Source organism: Micrasema longulum, unplaced genomic scaffold (assembly GCF_059751315.1).
Source record: "Micrasema longulum isolate JH-2025_06_02 unplaced genomic scaffold, ASM5975131v1 h1tg000614l, whole genome shotgun sequence".
Classification (NCBI taxonomy): domain Eukaryota; kingdom Metazoa; phylum Arthropoda; class Insecta; order Trichoptera; family Brachycentridae; genus Micrasema; species Micrasema longulum.
Window position 1 is genome coordinate 509,942 of NW_028277810.1, and position 19,533 is coordinate 529,474.

At 32.0% G+C, this 19,533-nt stretch overlaps 1 protein-coding gene across 11 annotated transcripts in view; it reads left to right on the forward strand.

Annotated features, from left to right (window-relative positions):
• The window catches only part of simj (transcriptional repressor p66-beta simjang), a 33,956-nt gene that overhangs the window by 923 nt on the left and 13,500 nt on the right, over positions 1–19,533 (forward strand). For 2 of the 11 annotated variants that reach the window (XM_088228886.1, XM_088228888.1), the window contains exons 2-11: positions 775–821; positions 3,334–3,442; positions 4,135–4,234; positions 6,470–6,532; positions 10,039–10,181; positions 11,442–11,591; positions 12,517–12,618; positions 12,978–13,115; positions 14,032–14,148; positions 17,205–17,303. In XM_088228886.1, the coding sequence (XP_088085012.1) occupies positions 775–821; positions 3,334–3,442; positions 4,135–4,234; positions 6,470–6,532; positions 10,039–10,181; positions 11,442–11,591; positions 12,517–12,618; positions 12,978–13,115; positions 14,032–14,148; positions 17,205–17,303 (1,068 nt within the window). The remainder of the gene's footprint in view (positions 1–774; positions 822–3,333; positions 3,443–4,134; positions 4,235–6,469; positions 6,533–10,038; positions 10,182–11,441; positions 11,592–12,516; positions 12,619–12,977; positions 13,116–14,031; positions 14,149–17,204; positions 17,304–19,533) is intronic. The other 9 variants (XM_088228889.1, XM_088228896.1, XM_088228891.1 and 6 more) reach the window with 7 other exon arrangements.

Sequence of the window (19,533 nt, forward strand, 5' to 3'; positions counted from 1 at the left end):
GTAGGCGAGCGTGGTCAAGGCTCTTAGGAGGCATCCGTAATATATGGCCCAGCCAACCATATCGCCTCTGCTCGATGACAGTTGTCACAGTATTCTGCGTCTGTTCCTTACAAATTCAAACCACAGCACACCCAAGATTTTTCTGAGATGTCTGTTTTGGGCCTTAGTGAGATGCCACGATTCGCATCCGTAGAGGAGAATAGGTGTTATCCAGGTGTTAAATAGGCAGCATTTGGTTTTCACTGTGCCAGTCCAGAAGCAGCAAAATATCACAGCATAAAACCAACTTTAGGTAAAATATTTAACATTGACCCTGCCATGAATTGAACCTGGAACCTTAAGCATGGTAGGCGGATTTGCCAACCACTACACTACGAGACGGACATATCTCCACTCGATTTTCTTCTTTAGGATATATTTTTTATTTTTAGGAGAGTAGCCATTGAGCCAAAAACATTCGTCCAAGATTTCAGTTCTTTTTCACACACATAATTTTTTTTATCCACCTGGACACAGATTTGTTTATTTATTAATACAGACTGTAGGCGAATCATTTTTTTAATTGGTATACCTGTAGATATCATTATAATAGTCGACTCTAGATACTATAAAATAATTTATTAATTGACTGGTGACACCAACCGGAAAACTCTTGCACATGCAATAAAGTGATTAAACTCAAAATAAATATATAGTTTAATTGTATTACATGTATTGTGCTGCATTAATAGGTTTTACTTAATTATAATACAAGTTTTATGATTTCTTTTTCAGATGGAAAAAATGGACACAGATGAATCAGTAGTGGACTTAAGTGTTAGGTAAGTAAATAACATCAAAATATTTTATAGGTAAATAGAGTAAAAAATGTCTGAGTAAACAATTAGCACAAACATATCAATAAGAACCGTTGTGTATTGTGATAATTATTTCAACAACTATAATAAATGTCTACTTAGTTTTCAGACTTTATTTGCTAGGTATAGTCGACTTAAGACCAGTGGCGGCTTTTCCTTATGTCCATTGGGTCAATGACCCTCCTAAATTTCCTACTAATTTATAAAAAAATGATCAAGAAAGTAGATAATATAATGTAATTAGGTTTTAAAATATTATTTTTTTAAATGCGTTTAAATATACATGTACCTATTAATCTTCATATTTTTATACATATGTTGAATACTATTCGTAAAATCGCCTCACGTGCGTTGTCAAATCTGCCATATTAATTTTATCTTAAATTTGTGGGTCATTTCTGTGATTGTCCCGAAGCGAATGTCATCTCTTTGCATTTTTGTATGAGAAAGTAATAGACGAAACGCATCGTATGTACTTGAATATCAGAACATTTCGTCCAAAATCAGCTAGAACGCAGGCAATGCCCAGGTGAAGATGGCAATATAAAATAAGAACGGTTAGAATGAGATGTTTGTTTGCTGAATGTTTCTTTAGTTTATTTAATTTGATGGGGAACTTCAGCCCTACGGGAAATTCAATACAAAAAAAAGTTTTCTCACTTGTGGTAAAAATTAAGCATTAAATTATATGCCAAAGTTTCTTGGAAACGTATGAAAAAATATTAGAATGAACTACTTTGAACGATGTCACTAGTTCATATGAATCAACCAGTGATAAGAGAATTGTGGAAGATTTATGGTTTACTTATCGTCAATGGACCAATCAGCAGAACTAACCGAGAAGAAGCGGAAGAGAACTTGAGATGTCACACGCGGAGTAGTTTGAGAAATACAAAACTTTGAAATAATCATATCGCTGATAATACGATATATAAAATTTTAAAAAAAAATTGGCTTAGTTTAATAGTCTATTTACAAATAAAAAAGGTTAAAAAACCACTGATCTTCCTCATTATGGATACATTCATAATTATAGTTACCCTATTAAGATTCACCCTTAAGATTTTTTAATGAGACATTTACGAAATTTTAAAATATGCTTACCATTAAAATAATAACAAAACCTTACTTTAAATTAACCTAAGTATAACTTCGGTTTCCATCATATACTTTCTCTTTTTTCCTGGATCTTTTCAGAATGATATCCTCAGTCTGGTGTTGTTAGTGTTTAAAACTGTCATTTTGTTAATTATCTCTGTTTATCAAGTCTTCTTTGTTTATTCTCAAATGTAAAAATATTTAAAAAAAAAAGTATATTGTTAAAGTGTCCTCGACATGGGTAACCCCAGTGAGGTCACATTATTTTTATTATTTATCATAGTTTATAATGGAAAAAAATATGAATAAATAAAATAAATTAATAACAAAACCCGGTTACTGGTGAACAGTTTTATGACGTATTTTACCTTTTATAATTAAACCACCTGAACCCAGCAATGCTTTGCTTTTACTCGTATATAGATTAAATTAACACAATCTAAAGTTTGATATCAACCATTGTATTTGGTTAAAATTAGATATGTACAAATACATTATTATTTTTGTGTTTCGGATTACATAAATTGTGAGGATGTGCGGTGACAGGGAATTTCGATAAATAAGTATTTGAACATTGTTTTTTCATCACTATCTTGTAGATGCCTCCCCAATACTGTGCGAAAAAGACAACTGCATGTCGGACCTTTTGTTAGATAAAACAAAATCGACCTTTCGTTGTCCTGTTTTTGCACTTCAAAACTGAACTGTTTTTGTTATTTTTTTAGACAAAGTATCAGAAAAAAAAATTCTGTAGCGGTACGTTCCGCGTTTTTCAAAAATAGTTTTATTTGTGTACCATGCTCCCGAAGACATTTCATGATATTTAATTCGAATCCAAAAACCCCCCTACTGACTCTTGTGCAGTATTTCAAGAAATATATTTATGGGTGGGGAAACAATCTCATAAGTCAAAATGCCTTACTTTTCCGGAGTTTGTTTTGTGTCTCAAATATTGCAGGAATTAAATCTAACATCGAAAGAATATAATTTTTTTCTCCATACTTATAGGAATTGGATTATTGCTATCAATCAGGAATACATAGTTAGGTGACAACTCTTCAATGTTACGTCGTTTAAGGCAAAAAGTTAGAAAAGGTTCACTAATTTTAAGGTTAAACTAATAAATTATTTTTGTGTGGGAAAGTACATTGATAACGTTATTTGACTTACGTGTTTTGAAACACGTGTGAATATAGTTGCATACTACAAGATGAGCAAATTAAAAAAAAAAAACAAATGTGATTGTTCCCCCGCCCATAGATATATAGATTAATAAAGTGATCCACAGTTAATTTGTTTTTTAATTTTTTTTTATGGCCTTTATTGTCGTTGTAATTTTTTACTCTTAATTGAAGAAGAGATTAAAACTGAAAAGTAGTACAATATTTTCCAGGCCCCTTCCCCCAGAGCTGAGTGAACTGAGGGCGCTAACGGCCAGTGGATTAACCATTACTCCAGCACACCCGCCCCTTCATCAGGTTTGTATCGTTAGTGAGCTTATAATTTTATTTATTTATTTTGAGCCACAACCACCTGAAGGACCTAATTAGAGCGGCAAACTAAGCCCGTCTTTAGGCACTTTGAATCACTTTAAATTTCACGCAGGTTTTTACATAATATTTGAAGCACGGCAAAAATTGGCTCATCCATGGCTAGAAAAAAAACAATCAAAATGCAACGAATGCTTCAATGAGCTCGTTTTTGCCATGTACCCTTTATTTGTGTATGTGCACACAGAATATGAATGAAATAATGAAACGAAATAAGGCCGTGTTCAACTTATTGCATAGTTGCCAACCTCACAGATTAAGAGAAACTATCTACCAAATTTAATGAGATTTTTATTTGCTTTTAGGTGAAAAATGTTGAAATTTTTGTAAGTTATGGAAACAAATTAAAAGACAAAAAAGATTGCCCTTGTTTTTTTAAGAATGAATAATATTCATCTTTGAAAAACATACACCGAAAATCTTTCATGTCTGAAATTCAAAAAAGGTCACAATTTTTTTTCAGCATAAGCGGAAAGAAAAATCTCTCCTTCTGTGATTTGCCCCTTTTTCTTTAGATGTACCGAATTTTACTCGATGGAAGTTAGCATAGCCAGTCCATTGTATTCTTTGTTACAAAAAAAGCTTTTTTTAAATTCATCTGGCTCAATCTTCGCACTTTATTCTTCCAGGGTGGTAGAAGAGTTCTTCGGCCAAGAACTGATCAGCGAAGTTATGCCGAATTCCCTGACATTGTCTTACTTCCTGCCAAACCCCCACCACCCAAGCCAAGTGAGTAAATATCAACCTTATGTTCTTTTATACTTTTTTTTTTTTATAAAAATTTTAATAATATGTAACGCCATTTTATTAATAAAAAAATAAAAAAACGTAAGTTGTGTAGGCTTTTTTCCAAATTTAAAACTGAGCACCGAAAGGAAAAAAAAAATGGTAAAGGTTATACGTCTTTTAAAAGAATATCTTCTGCTCTACAAGGTATTGTGTTTGCTTTTACATAACATTTTTTTTTTTTTTTGATAACAAGCCTCCAAAATGGAATGTCAAGTAGACGAAAGTGGGCATTTTTGACACCTCCAACAGAACAGAAGTTCGCATTTAATCGAAGAATAAAGGGGAAAACAAATATGGAGAATACATTGTTGACCAATTTGCTGTAAAATAATAAGAGATTTATCGGGGTCGACATTAAATAAGAATGCCTTTCTTATAAAATGGCATGATGTATTCGCCTTATTTGTTTTCTCCTTTATTCCCTAGATTGAACGTGAACAAAAGGTAGGCGTCGAAAATGCTCACTTTTGTCTACTTGACATTCCATTTTAAAGTCTTGTAATCAAATAAAGTAATATATGTAACAAAGTAAACATAATATCTTATAGAGCAGAAAATTTTCTTTCAAATGACAAACCTTTACCATTTTGTTTTACATTTAATGCTCATTGTTAAATTTGGATAAAACGGACGCAACTTTTGTTAACATCTTATGACAAACACATTTTTATGAGTAATTTTATCAATATATTATATCAAAGATACCAGTCTCGAAGATGTTGCAAAAGCGATGAAACCGGTCACTGGTTATTTCGAATATGTGTATTTAAGTATCACTCATCTTTAATTTCTATTATAAAAATAAAAAAATTTATCTAATTACTCATGAAACAGATTTTCTGTTATTTATAATTTTTTTCATATAAACTGGGTTTTTTTTCTGCATCCTCAAATTTGGCATGTTTATGTGATTTAATATTTGATGACTGCACGAATGTCAATTGATTATACGATTCACAAATAAATCTGTTTGAAGTATTTTAAAAAATAGTAATCTTAATTTTTGAAAGTGAATATTATTTATTTATTCATATAAAGATACATATTACATAAAAAATAATAACGTATCCCTAACTCTATGAGGCCAAGAGCCCTGTGTTGAGTTGGGATACAACATCATGGAAAGCGGAAGCATGCATATTATAAAGAATACTAAAAATAAAAATTATTACATAAACATAAATTTTAATTAACATTTGGACAACACGCTTAAAAGTATATTAATCTATGCAATGTCTTGCAGCAGTCTCCTGTAATGGTCTCTTCCCTTAGACAAAATCCAAACATGTACAACTATAACAATATAATGGACTGCATAAGTCTGTCAATTAATTTTTTTTTTTAATTTAAAAAATTCTCCTGAAAATGGCTTTCCTTTTGGAAAACTTGATAAGTCCATCCAGGACATTGAACACTCTTGGGGCAACAAAAGAGAAATTTCTCCAGAGAGGAAAATTATTTTTGAGAGGGGAATATGGAAGTCTAGGCATTTACAGGGCTTATGACCTGTCATTGGCTGGTTTAAGTGGCCACCTTACACACTGTGTAACATTCACCATTCTGTCCATGTTTGAACATCCATATTTCCTCAACTTTTCCATCTGTTGGCTTTTGTGAAGTAAAAGTGCTGAAACTCAGATTCATCCGGCTGAACCAAATCACCTACTAGGCAACGCCTGAAAAGTCAACAGATGGAAGAGTTGAGGAAATATGGATGTTCAAACATGGGCAGAATATTGAATGTTACACAGTGTGTAATGTGGCCACTTAAACCAGCCAATGACAGGTCATAAGCCCTGTAAATGCCTAGACTTCCATATTCCCTTCTCAAAAATGTTTACCCTCTCTGTTGAAATAAATTAAAATATGAATAACTCTCTAGGGAGGAAATCCAGCCATTTTGCTAGCATTTGGACATACTCAAACATTGTTGAGAAATTTCTCTTTTAAGGTCACTTGAAAACGCAATATATTTGAAGATGTCTCTTGCGGAGAAAGTGCTCAATGGTTTAAAAATAAAACTAAGACGAAATCAAAGTGGTTGTGCTTTAAAGAAAAATGATTGTCAATGGAGTATCATAAAGTATCTACAAAACATTGTTATTTTGTCGTTGATGAAAAATATCTGCATGTTTCTAATTGTGTTTTATTTAGTTAGTATTTCTGTTTTTAAAGGTTTTCCAAAGAAGAGTTATGATCTGTCTCCTGATGCCAATAAAATTAATCTCATTTGGACAGGTATTTGTTCCTGACATATTGAAATTAACTTTATTTACCATCTAGCAACATATTACTCTTGGTACATATTTCACGGTAGACTCTCCTTCATTTGCTTTACAGTTTTCTATCAGTAAAATTTCATATTCGCCTTAGCTGTATTTCTCATAAAAAAAATAAAAAAAACAGTTTATTCAGTACAGTGTGGATCATTATAAAATAATTGATTACTATCAGGTACAGGTCGATTTACAGTACTCACAAGCGCATTTTAAATATACTGGTTTTTGTGCAATCTTTTTCAACTTTTGTGTGGCTATGATGTAACACGAGTCTACATAGGTGCAATACTTGATATATCTCTCTTATTTATGATGAAGTTGTATTTTTTATAATCTTCAAATGGATTCACACCGAATTTGGAAAATAAAATTTGTATAAATATGCAGGATTTTAATATAAAAAATAATTATCCTTGCTATTAAAAAATATTTATCCTTGCTATGCGAAGAATAATTAAATTGATGAAAAGGATGCCAATACAACGATAAATCTGTTTAACTGTACAAGAAAGAGTACGAGTATAGAACTAACCGTATTTTTCGGACCATAAGATGCATTTTTTTACTCTGAAAATTGAGGTGCGTCTTATGGTCCGATGCGTCTTATCATCCAAAACATTTTTTTTTTCTATAAATTGATAGATAAGTTTTAGGGGGGTTTTGGGTCTCCTGGTCCGATGCGTCTTATCGTCCGCAATAACAAGGAAGAAAAAACTTTGCGTGAAAGAGACTACAGCATCCAGACAGCACGATAGATACATGTACCATGCATAAGACAAGGAAATCATCAGTCGTGTGTGTTTTTTTCATTCGTTCAAATCAGTAGTTTATTGGCAGTGCGCAGGAGCGCACGCTAGTTAAATGACCAGCGTGATTATGATTCAAAATTTATTTTGCTATAACAGACCAAAATTTTGTTATTATTTTTGTAAATTATTAAACAGTATATCTATGTTTTTTTTTTCAAATGTCTGAACTTCAGAATATTCTGTCTTTGCTTAATGTAACACGATGTTATAGCATTTTTCCCAAAATATTTTTTTAGCAAAGCCCTTTAAGAGTTAAAATCTGTTGGATGAGAGGGTGGTCTATACGAAAAAAAACAGTGGATTAAGAAAACATAATTTATATAGTTTAAAAATTGTAAGAGTATTTTTATTTGTATAAACATAATCCTGACCAGCACTAACGTGAGGGTGGCTTTTCTCGGAAACTCGATTTTCCTTTGTTCTTAGCAATATCCAGTTATCACAAAATTTCATAGCATAATTTTAATTTTAACTTCAGGTCTGAAAGAAACATACATTTTTTTTTTTAAAGAAATATTTGCGTTCTTATGATTTACCCAAATATTTAATTATGTGGGCCATTTTCAACGAGTTGTAAATAACTCACTATTAGAAAATGGAATCAAGTTGGGGTAGAGTGGGATTCGAACTACGGACCTTCGGTCCGTGAGTCCGAGACACTAGCCACGGGACTACAACCCGATTTAAAACATTAGTACTGGATCGTGTTTATGATTAAATATGAGCTACTTGAAACAAAAACTTAAATACAGGATGTTCATTAAACCCTGTCACATCCGAAACCACGATGATTAGTATGAGTAAGAAGACATATTGGCACGTTAAAATATTTTTTTAGAACAAATAAAATTTTAAAAAAATAATACCAAAAAAAGCAAATGGTTGCTTACTTCTGCAGGGGAGAAACGAAAGAAAGTAAGTCTGATACTGCGCCACGCTCCCCTCACTTCTGCCCCGCAGAAGTAAGCAAACATTTGTTCTTTCAAATATTTTATTTTTAAAAAAATCTTTGTTCTAAATATATTTTTAAATATGCTAATATGTCTTCTTGTCTATACTGATCATCGTAGTTTCGAATGCGACAGGGTTTAAAGGACACCCTGTATAGTTATTGATAAGCAATAATAGATGTAAATATGTAAGTGGTAAAAAGTGACCGTAAATTGAAGGTAATTTCAAGTATGTAATTATCATTGCTGTCTGCAGTATTCAGAAGATCATAGTTTGCAAATTATTTCAGCTTGAAAAGTTATTTTTCAATCATAATGGTTATTCCCACTTTAAAAAATCCAAACTGCCACTGTACTAAATAAACTGATTTTTCATTTTGACATTTTGAAACATATTGACGATAGAACGAATTGGCTCTTCTGTAAAATTGCTACATGTCCTAAACTTTGCCTTTCCATCGTCCATATGTGAATATTTACATATTTTCAAAATAAACTTTTCTTGTATGTTTTTATTATATTTTTTAATTTACACAGTTCATATATAAAAGTATTAGTTATTGTGTATCTTATGAAACCCCACTGCATGCAAATATTTTTATTATTATCTTGTCTTCTTCCAAATTAGAAAATCCGTATTAGAAACATTATTTGTACCTTTGTGTGTTTTGTTTAATTTAGGAAATTTATGGATCTCTATTGTATAATTGGTGAATTTCCTAAAAATTTACATTATGTATAGTGTATAGGTTATCTTCTTAATGTCATTACATTGCATGAATTTGTCTGTAAAACAGAATAAATCCTTTTAAATTGTATAGCTTATTTCCGTACTCAATTTTATACTTTTTTAACCTTGAAAAAATATGATAAAAAAAAGCTCTTCATAAAATTTCACCTTTTTATTTACAAATTTGTATGAAAAATTGAGAAAATGAAAGATTCCTAAACACATAAGTACAGTAAAACTACAACCATCCAGATTAATGAGTGCCAGACGTTATCTGGGTACGCAAAATCCAGATAATGGGTTAACCATTAAATAAAGGCAATGTTTTAAAAGAAAATGCAAAATAAACTCTAAGATAACTCTCTCTAAGATACTCTAAAAAACTTACTTGACATGTCCATCAAAGTTAATTGCTTCGATGAAGAAACTCATTAACGAGCAGTGAGGTCCTTAATTCAAGGTCTGAAACTTAGCGATTCAGATGACCGGAGTTCGGAAAAATGAAGTACTACTGTAATCTGTTAATATAATAATTATATGCATTAAAATTATGGGCAAAAATGTACTTTAATTAACAACAGTAATTTTGGCATTTGATTTAGTAGAATTTTAGTCAGATTTTGGTCCTATAGTAGCATCATGGACTCATTACTACTGGTTTTATATTGTCTAATTTGGTTATTTACAACTGACAAAAAATAGATATAAAGAAATATTTGGTTGAATTGCAAATATGTATTACTTTACAATAAAATAAAGACAGAATTTGTACTGACAATTTTCTTACAGATTCCTTTAAATACATGTTTATTTTTATAAATAAAATATTTCAACATGCACACTATAATTTTTACGAGTAGTCAAGCATATTTTTTGATGACTCGAATAATTTTACCATGCATAATTACTTTGAGCAATTTTTTTTATATCATTGTGTGTTGTCAGCATATTGAATTGTGATATTTCGGTGCTGCAGGTGACCTGTCATTCAGTAGAGATGGAATAAAGAAGAATGATATATCGGTTCAGCCAATATCAGCTTCTGGAGACAAAATGGACACTGATGAGTTCTCCTCCGATAATGAGAACGAAAATGAACCAGTTTTGCTGCCATTAAAGGTAAAGTTTTATTACTTTTAAAAGATGTGTATTCAGGATTCTAAATTGTACATTTTTATTAAAGTAGTTATCTGTGGTTTTCTCCTAAAACAAATGTGAAGATGTAAAAAATGAAGAAATAAGAAACATAACAGTAAATATCAAATAACTCATTATGTCCACAAAAAAAGGAGAACCCCATATCTGTTAAAACATACTCACTTTTGAAAAATATGACTACTCAGATACTGGAAATCTATCACAACACATAACAACGCCATCATTGATTTTGCCACCTGAATTTGTAGCTTTTCAAATGAATAATTTTTTCATACACTTCAAGAAACTTGGCTATAAGGAGCTGAGGATAAAATAGATCTAAATCATCAATGTACTTTGAAATATTAAAATAAAAACTACATCATGTTTGTGTTTATTGCATCTATCTAAGTAGGTATACCTGTTCCAAAATGATGGAAGTTGTGTGATGTGTGTGTGGTGAGGCATCGGAAGGGTATCACACCCATAGGCATGACATCAAGGCGATCCACTATCACTCGCTCAAATATTTTTATATTCCGTCAAATGACCGATGTGGATCTTCGGCATGCTGGGATTACCAGTTTTCAACTTTTCCTCTCTAACTATGTATCATAATGTGTATTAGTGGCTTATTCGTCTTTGTTAATTATTGTTTTTATGGACCTTAGAATCTATTGTGCTTTTTTTTTAAAACATGTTTTTTTAATTACCGAGTATATAATTTATGTACATTTTAATTGGCAGAAGTGCTGTATTGTACATTTAAATAAATAAATGACGATGGATCACCCCGCTATCATCACTCACCATATTTCTCATAAGTACAATGAACGTATATTGATGTAATCACCACCGTTCTTAAATACTTCTGTATTGGTTTTATATCCCTTATTGAGGACGGTAGTTGATTATATTATTTTATTCCACTAAAGTAGTGGTAGCACTGAGCCGATGTGATCCTTAGTTATTGAATTGCAACGCTATAGCCAGTAACCGGCGAATTTAATGAATAATTAGTATTACGAAGAAGTAGAAGGTGTATGTGGGAGTTACAAAAGTTAAAAAACTTAACAGAGTTCGGAACAATCTATTATATTATTCAATAATTTGAATAGGAAAAAGAGATCATTTATCATTTTCCTGCTCGATTGTAAAGGAATTAGACTCGGATACACCTAATTTAAATGTATATAACGATCCTTTTCATTGTGTTATTGAGCATTTACTTAATTTGTCTAGGAGCTATCGTCAGCACAGATTTGGGAGAAGGAGCGAGAGCTCAGGAAGCTGAGAGAGGAACTGAGGAGGGAAGAAACTAAACTGGTGTTACTCAAGAAGCTGCGACAGTCCCAGCAACAACCCGCTCATGTTCAGCCGACTCCAACCAAGGTCTCATACTCTAATTATTTATATTCAGCATCGCAGCCATCACATCTAGATTGATCGCAGAAACATGATCAAAAAACTTTCCAACAGAAAAAGAAATGGACTACATACTCACGAGTCTTGCTAGCAGGTCCAGAAATCGTCATATAATAAAAAAATGTGCATCCTACAACAGGACTCTCGACGTTCTATCATTAATATGCTAAGCATCCAATGCTTTACATGATAATAAAATTTTAAAATATAGACATAATTTCCAGTACTGATATAAATACCATTGGTATGTCAAATAAATGGCATATTACAACAAAGAAAGAACATTTTACAGAAGGTAATATAGAAGTCTAGGCATCTACAGGGCTTATGACCTGTCATTGGCTGGTTTAAGTGGCCACTTTACACACTGTGTAACATTCACCATTCTGCCCATATTTGAACATCTATGCTCCTTCAACTCTTTCATCCGTTGATGTTTGTGAAATTAAAGAGCTGAAACCTTCATTTATGCGGGTGAGATTCATCTAATTGAATTATTTCACCTACGTACTAGGCAGCGCCTGAAAATGTATATTTTAAATTTCTGTACTTCATGGACCAGGTGGATTTATCAACAATATTTTGAGTTCAAATTTTTGTAGACAAGGACTGGATTCGACTCTAGTTCTCTAGACTTCTATATTACCTTCACTAAAATGTTCTTTATCTCTGGTGTAATATGTTACTGTTAACAGCTCCCAGGGAGTTGAATCCAGACCTTCTCTACAAAAATTTGGACAAATTAAAAGTATTATTGACAAATAAATTGCCATAGTAAAAATGAATTTAGGTTTAGTTAAAATTGGTATTTAATTTAAGCAGTTGCCATTGCTATTATAAATTAGTATATTAATTCACGGCGCTAATGCCTTTTATTCTATCTCTTTTACAGGACCCGGCGGCCAAGGGGCCACCCTCAGGAGTGACAGTGACAGCAACAGCCCCTCCCCCTCCTGCTCACGTGCATCGTACGTCCACTACGCCACACGGAAAGGTAAGCTGCACACACTAATATATGAACGCTAATAAATTTGGTACCATGTGTATGTACATACATACTTGTACTTTGGTAATGATACTAAGGCTGTAGCTTGATAAAAAGTTAGGAAATAATACAATTTTGCCATTTTTAAATGCTGTGCTTTCAAAATAGCACCATTAAAAATTTTATAAAAAACAATAATTTTCTAAGATATTCCTAATAATTTTTATTTTTTATTGTTTTCTACAACTACAATATAATTACTTTTCAACTAGCAGATTACGCTTCTTTATATTTAGGCCTTATTTGTATTTGTAAGAAATTGATTTGCTTATTGTATGTAACTAACTCTTATAATTTTTGCATTGTAGCAAAACAATTTGTCATCCCCTAATGACAAATCAGGCCTACAGAGGGTCTTTGGGGGCATGCCATCATCAGGCTCTGGCCCCCGTTCGGCTAGCCTACCGGGGGGCGCCACCCTCACTCCGGGAGGGTACAAGATGCTGGTAATTATTCTATTTTGTAAATAATCATGTCGCAGTGTGTGAACAATGGCTTCCCCACCACATACCGCACACCGCATCATGTCTCCTTGGCAGTGCCCACATACAAGGAAAAATTGCTCATTGTCAGATGAGAAATGCTACCTGAAGGAGGTTTTTGCAATCTGGTAGAAATAAGGTAATTCTGAAGTACATAATATGTACTTCATTGGATTAAGGAAAAGAGGGAAATGAATTCTTCACTGACTGAGATTAAATTGATTGGACAGGATCAATTAGTCTAAGTGATAACAAAACTTTTTAAAAGCCTTGAAATTCTTTCTGGAAGCCACCAGATCTGTATCTGACAATACTAAAAGGGCCACGGATAATAGCGAGAAGCTCCGGTCAATATTCATAGATAGGGAGAAAAGAAAAAGACCTTGTTTGAGAACAATAGCACAAACTACGCTCACCATTCTCCTACTCGCATGCACAGAACTGATGCAGAGCTTTGGCCTAATTCTGTTCATTCGTATCGTATGAGAGCAAAATATGATTTTGATCGTGTTAGAGTGAGATGTATATATGAGGAACGAACGAACTTACGAAACGAAATTGTGACTGAATAAGTCTATTGTTGGAGTGGCTCAACACCACTCAAGTCAACCGAGCTATCTGCTGAAAGGTCAAAGTCACAAGCCCCAACTTTGTAATGCGTGTTTTCCTTTTTTTTAAATTTTTCTTTACATCCTTTTCTCCTATTGTTTCCTTTTAAAAAAAAAATCCCTCTGCTGTAACAAATTTTGATCTAAACAAATCCCCAAGGAGGAAATCCAGCCAGTCTGCAAACATTTAGAAATACTCGAAACATTGTTGTATAATAATTTCCATTAAAATAATTCATCTCTACAATCTGTGTGTAATTTCTTTATTCCAGAACTCGCAAGGATCAGGACACAGTGGGCGAAGTGGAGATCTTCCCTCTCCAACTGTTTCTATTACCCCGTCTGTCACCATCACCCCTACTACAGTTCCGCCCAGCCATGTCAACAAGGTACCTAACTTAATTTAGAATCTGAAAGCATTAATACCACAGTTTTATTTTATTTTCTCGTGACAAAAACATAATACGAGTAACACATACATAAACACATCCAAAATGGAACAATTAAATTGCCAGTTATTATTTATGGCTGTTCACAGTATGCAAATAATAAAAATTATGGAAAAAAACGACTAATTGTTTTGCTAAAAATGTTTATATTGTATTTTAAGAAAAACAGTAACTTGTTGAAGTTAGTGAAATTGGTGGCTGAAAATTACAATGATAAATAAATGACGAGTGATACTTAAATCCATAAATTTGTTGATTTAATTATCTCTCTCATTTTTGTTTCTGTAATAAAATACAGCAAAACCTCTTTTTTACGTTCCTCAATTAAAAAAATTTCAGCTTTTTATGCCAAAATTTCAAATCTCATTTTTTTTCATACATTCTCGTACAAATACTTCCCCAATATTTTTTTTCATTTTTCATTTCCCTAGTTTAACATTAAAAAAAATTGAAGTTCGTTTAAGATTGTTAAAAAAGTCAAAATTATGTTTCCATAAAAATGATACCGCTTTTCGTGTGAGCCCAAATTATAGAAAAGAAAAACAGTTAAACAACAAATAAAGGGTAATCTATTGTCTCAAATTAAATAAAAAATGGGTGCAATGTGGTTGACCTGTTTGTTTTACTGTCCAATTCTCTTAAAATCTATTTTTTATTGAATTGATATATTTTCCAAATAAATGCACTCTTAGTTCCGCAAAGTAAATAACTGAAATTGTAAATTTAATGCCGATTCCTTCCTTTAAAAAAGTGTTTGAGTGTCCCTTATTTCAGTGACACAACTCATATTTTTTTTTACTTGTTAATTTTTTTGACTTATTTACTCATGTCAATTATTTTCTTGTGAATTATTTTATCTTTTTAACTCATGTCAATTATTTGAATAAATATATACCTCATTTGTAAGTAAATAACCAAAACAGAAATAAAATAAATAAAAATAAACGCACAAACAAAATAATGTGTAAGTACATTTGGCCAAGTATAATAATACCCGTGGAATGTTTGGTTGGACGCAGCTGTCAGCTGAGGCAAACAACGCTGCGGTGAGCATATCTCCCGCCCATTGCTCTGACCAGGTGAGACTTCGGATCCAACTCTTCAGGATATAACATAAGCCAACTAATTGTCTGATATAATGAATTTGGAGTAACATGTTTTACATGTTATTAATCCAAAACATTGGTAGCGTTTTTATGGGCTGTTGTGCTGTGTGTCAATAGCTGATTATATATGCTACAATACTGCTTGAAACAAGTAATAATGCGCATGCTACCGCTTATAGAGATGCCATTTGGCTCTTTCGCATATAACAAAAGCGTTCCAAAATGTTGATTAGCGAAAACTTCACTCTGCTGGCAGCCATTATTGTTTGGTTTGACAACGGACGCTTTCGTTGTTGTGCTTGGTTTTGGTCACAAATTATGTGGAAATTTTTCTTATTATAACAATAAAAAGTCAGCATTTGTGAATTGCAGCAAATGAATTATATTTCCTCTAAGGAAATAATACGCTAAAACCTCGTTTTTACTTTCCTCAATTTGATGTTTTCCCGCCTTTTATATAGAACTGTTCAGGTCCCATTTTTCTTTGTACATTCTCATACAAATATTCTCCCTAATTAACTTTTATATTTTACATCACATCGGTTTTACGTTTAAAAAATTTCGAATTGCTTTGATGTGTCAAAAAAGCCCAAATTATGACAATATAAACCCGGTACCCCACGTGCCCAAACTGAACTGAAGAATAAAAACAGGCAAGCAACTAATAAAGGGTAAATTATTATCTTAAATTAAAATCAAAGTGATTTTACTTCTTCGTTTTCATTTTTTTTAATGGCTCTTTTACCAACAGTATGCCACAGTAATAAAAGTTATACCATAAAAATTAAGTTTTCCCACTTTAAGAGGAAAAACCATTGTATTTATTTTATGCAAATTCAAGTTTTTTTTTTTGTAATAAACTTTAATATTTACGTATTAAAGTATTTAAACTTGTTTTTAAAATAAAAAATTAAAATTATTAGAAATTATAAATTATAAAATTAAAAAAAAATAAATTAATAAAAAATATTAAAATCTTTTTAATATCATTGAAAATAGGTATACCTACACTATAGTTTAGAATTAATAATTATTTTTTAAAATTCCATACATTTTTAATTTCCTAATTTTAGGGTTTACCGCAGTTTTACCCTTTTTTGTTCCCTTGGAAAATGTAAAAAATACACTTTACTAGATATTAATATTGATTTAGCCATTTTAGACCTGAGTACGGTTTGTTGTTTTGCTGCAAACAAGTTAACTTCGTGTTTGACCAAAATCATACTTGAATTTTTATGAATTTGGACGGCTCTATAAGCGTAGCGTGCACATTATTTCACTGTGGTTTGAAACTATGGTGACAAGCCCCATTGACACACGGCTTAGCAACCCAGAAAAACTCGAGCGTTCCTCCACAAATAACATTTATAAAGGACACTGGCATGTAAAGATACTACAGGACAATAATTACTCGTAGTTTAGAACATCATATTTATAGTTGCAATTCGCTAGTCAGGGACAGAATAAAAAAAACAGTCGTAAATCAATTTATATTTTTCGCTATAATTATGAGAATTTTTCATGATATGCCCAAAATTGTGTCTCTTAACCCTTGCCCTGCGTTCAAAATTGGCATATTTAATTTATTAGTTTAAACACTTTTTTATGCGTTTTATTTACTAGTTTAAGTTAGTGGCTATGAATATAATATAGATTATACTTGATGAATACTTAAGCTACAAACCTTTTTGAAAATACATTACTCCCTTATGCTGTGAGTAACTCGTAGTAGTGCTGTCATAACTTGTATAGCAAAAAAATCCCTCGAGAGTTAAATCCATTCATACATTTCTACAAAATGTTTTGTTTACATATGATATTTTTACTTTTTGTATGATCAAGGTTTGAAATATTCATTTTGCATCACGATTTGTTTAACATTATCCTCAGAACTCTTCACGGCGAGAGGAAGATAGCCAAACACCTGCCCAGCGTCAGGCCGCTGCTAAACTCGCCCTTCGGAAACAGCTGGAGAAGACTTTACTTCAGGTGATTATTTTTTTATCATTATTCATTTTTAGGTTTCCTATTATTTTTATTAATTTATTTACAAACGTCATTAGTGGCATTATTCGCAAATTAAATTAAAAGTATACACAAGTCGACAGACCTGAAAGTAGTTACCGAGTCAAAAACAGTCGTCACGGATTCTGGTTTTATTTCCCGCACAGAACCATATTTTTTTCCCACTTGGACGTGAAAAAATATGATATAGAGTAACTAAAATCAAGGTTAAAAAAATAAAAATAAAGGTACCGTAATTAATTATAATAAACTATGTTAATCATAGAACTAGATTTTTTTTCAAATGGCGTGAATTGAAACAAATTTTACATTCAATCGTCTATTTTTTTTTGTTTTTAAACAAATATGAAATTTTATTACTTTAAAATCCTAGGACCGAGTTGGATCTACGTTTTTTTTCAGCATGCCGCTCTTGAGTTTTTCTTTATGCTTTATTATAAAATTTGCTTGTAGCTTTTCGCCCCTAGAGAGGGGTCAATAGCAACGCCATATGGGATGAATAGAAATATTTAAAGATATTTTGATAATCATAAAAATAAAACTCATACAAATATTTATTAGAAGGTAATTATTACAAACACAAAGGAACAACTGTTATATTAAAAAATAAAATATTAATTAAACCTCCAGCCCTTTACAAAATCACACAAATCAACATAATTCAACTTCAATCTGTTTCAATGCAGCAGCAAGCCTTATTACGGGAGTAAAAAAATATTCTCACATCTCACAACATCTTCGAGATTTGCACTGGTTAAAAAGCCCAGAGAGAATAAAATATAAGCTGTGCTGGACAGTATTCAAATCCCTTCATGAAATGGCTCCAAAATACCTATCGGACCTTTGTATTAGGGAAAATACATGTCAAAGAAAATCTACTCTTAGGTCAGCATTTGATTCAGGAAGAGGAAAACTTTTTGAAATCCGGCGCTCCCCAAACACTAGATTTGGAGATCGTGCTTTTGCCGCCGCCGGCCCCTCTGCCTGGAACCAATTGCCTTCAAACTTACGAATCATTGACAGTCCCAGTCAGTTCAGATCCCAACTAAAATCCCACTTCTTTAAACTATCATACCCTCAATTTTAAATCTAGAAATATAATGTATCACTTAAGTTTAGTTATAATGTAAGTTTAGATATACAATTTTAAAGCGCCCTTGATGTGATTTTTTACAAAAATGGCGCTATATAAATCAGCCAAATATTAATTATTATTGATTGAGATTTAAAAGTTGAGTCATTAATATCAAATGATAATCCTCTTTAAAATACAAAAAATAATAAGTAAGTTCTATTAATATCGGATATCATATTTATTATATTAATCCGACAGTGAATCATAATAAGATGTAATGTTAAAATCTTTATCATTGTCACTGTTTGGGTCTAGTCACCTTCTATAAATAAATTCAAATGATATAATATCCCACCCTGAACATTCCAAACACACTAGATTATGACAAACTTTGCTCCGTAGCCAGCTGTCTGTCTTTTGAGAGTATGACAAACTTTATAAAAAAAGGGTCTCTGTACTTCACCACTGTAATTGGGCTTCCTGGGCTGTTGTGGTGGAAAAATAAGAACCCGGCTTAGGCTATCTGCTCAAATCTATCTCACCTTTCTTCTTTTGATTTTCAAATCAACAATTTTGTGACTTGGGTCTCAAAGGATCAATGTTGTAAATCACAACATTATAACAGAGTAATTTTACAGCTATTTTGTGACTTTAATAAACTGTTTGAGGTGTTTGAAACTATTTTCAATAAAAAAGCTCTACCAAATATGTATGTGTATATAATGTTTTTAATATGTGTATTTTTCAATTGACATCAACCCTCTACAAAATGTTGGCAAGAAATAAATTAAATCCGCTTTCTGCTTTCCTTTTTTTTACACTTTTTTTATTTTCTATATTTTTCAAGTGTTGACATACTTACAGTTTTTTTCCCAGAACTTCTTACTGTATTTTGGGCATCCTTTTTTTAGTTTTGGCACCCCTTAACACTTTTCCCGGGCTCAATTTCGAGTCTTCTTTTTTTCTTTGCAATCTCTTCTTTACAATATCTGTACAATTTTAGAATACCAAAAGCTTTACTCACGATTTTGGTATTTCCTGCTACAACATATATTTTATCACTGTGTTGTTTGAGAAATCCAGGTGTGAAATGTGGACCCAGAAGGAAGGTTACGGTTT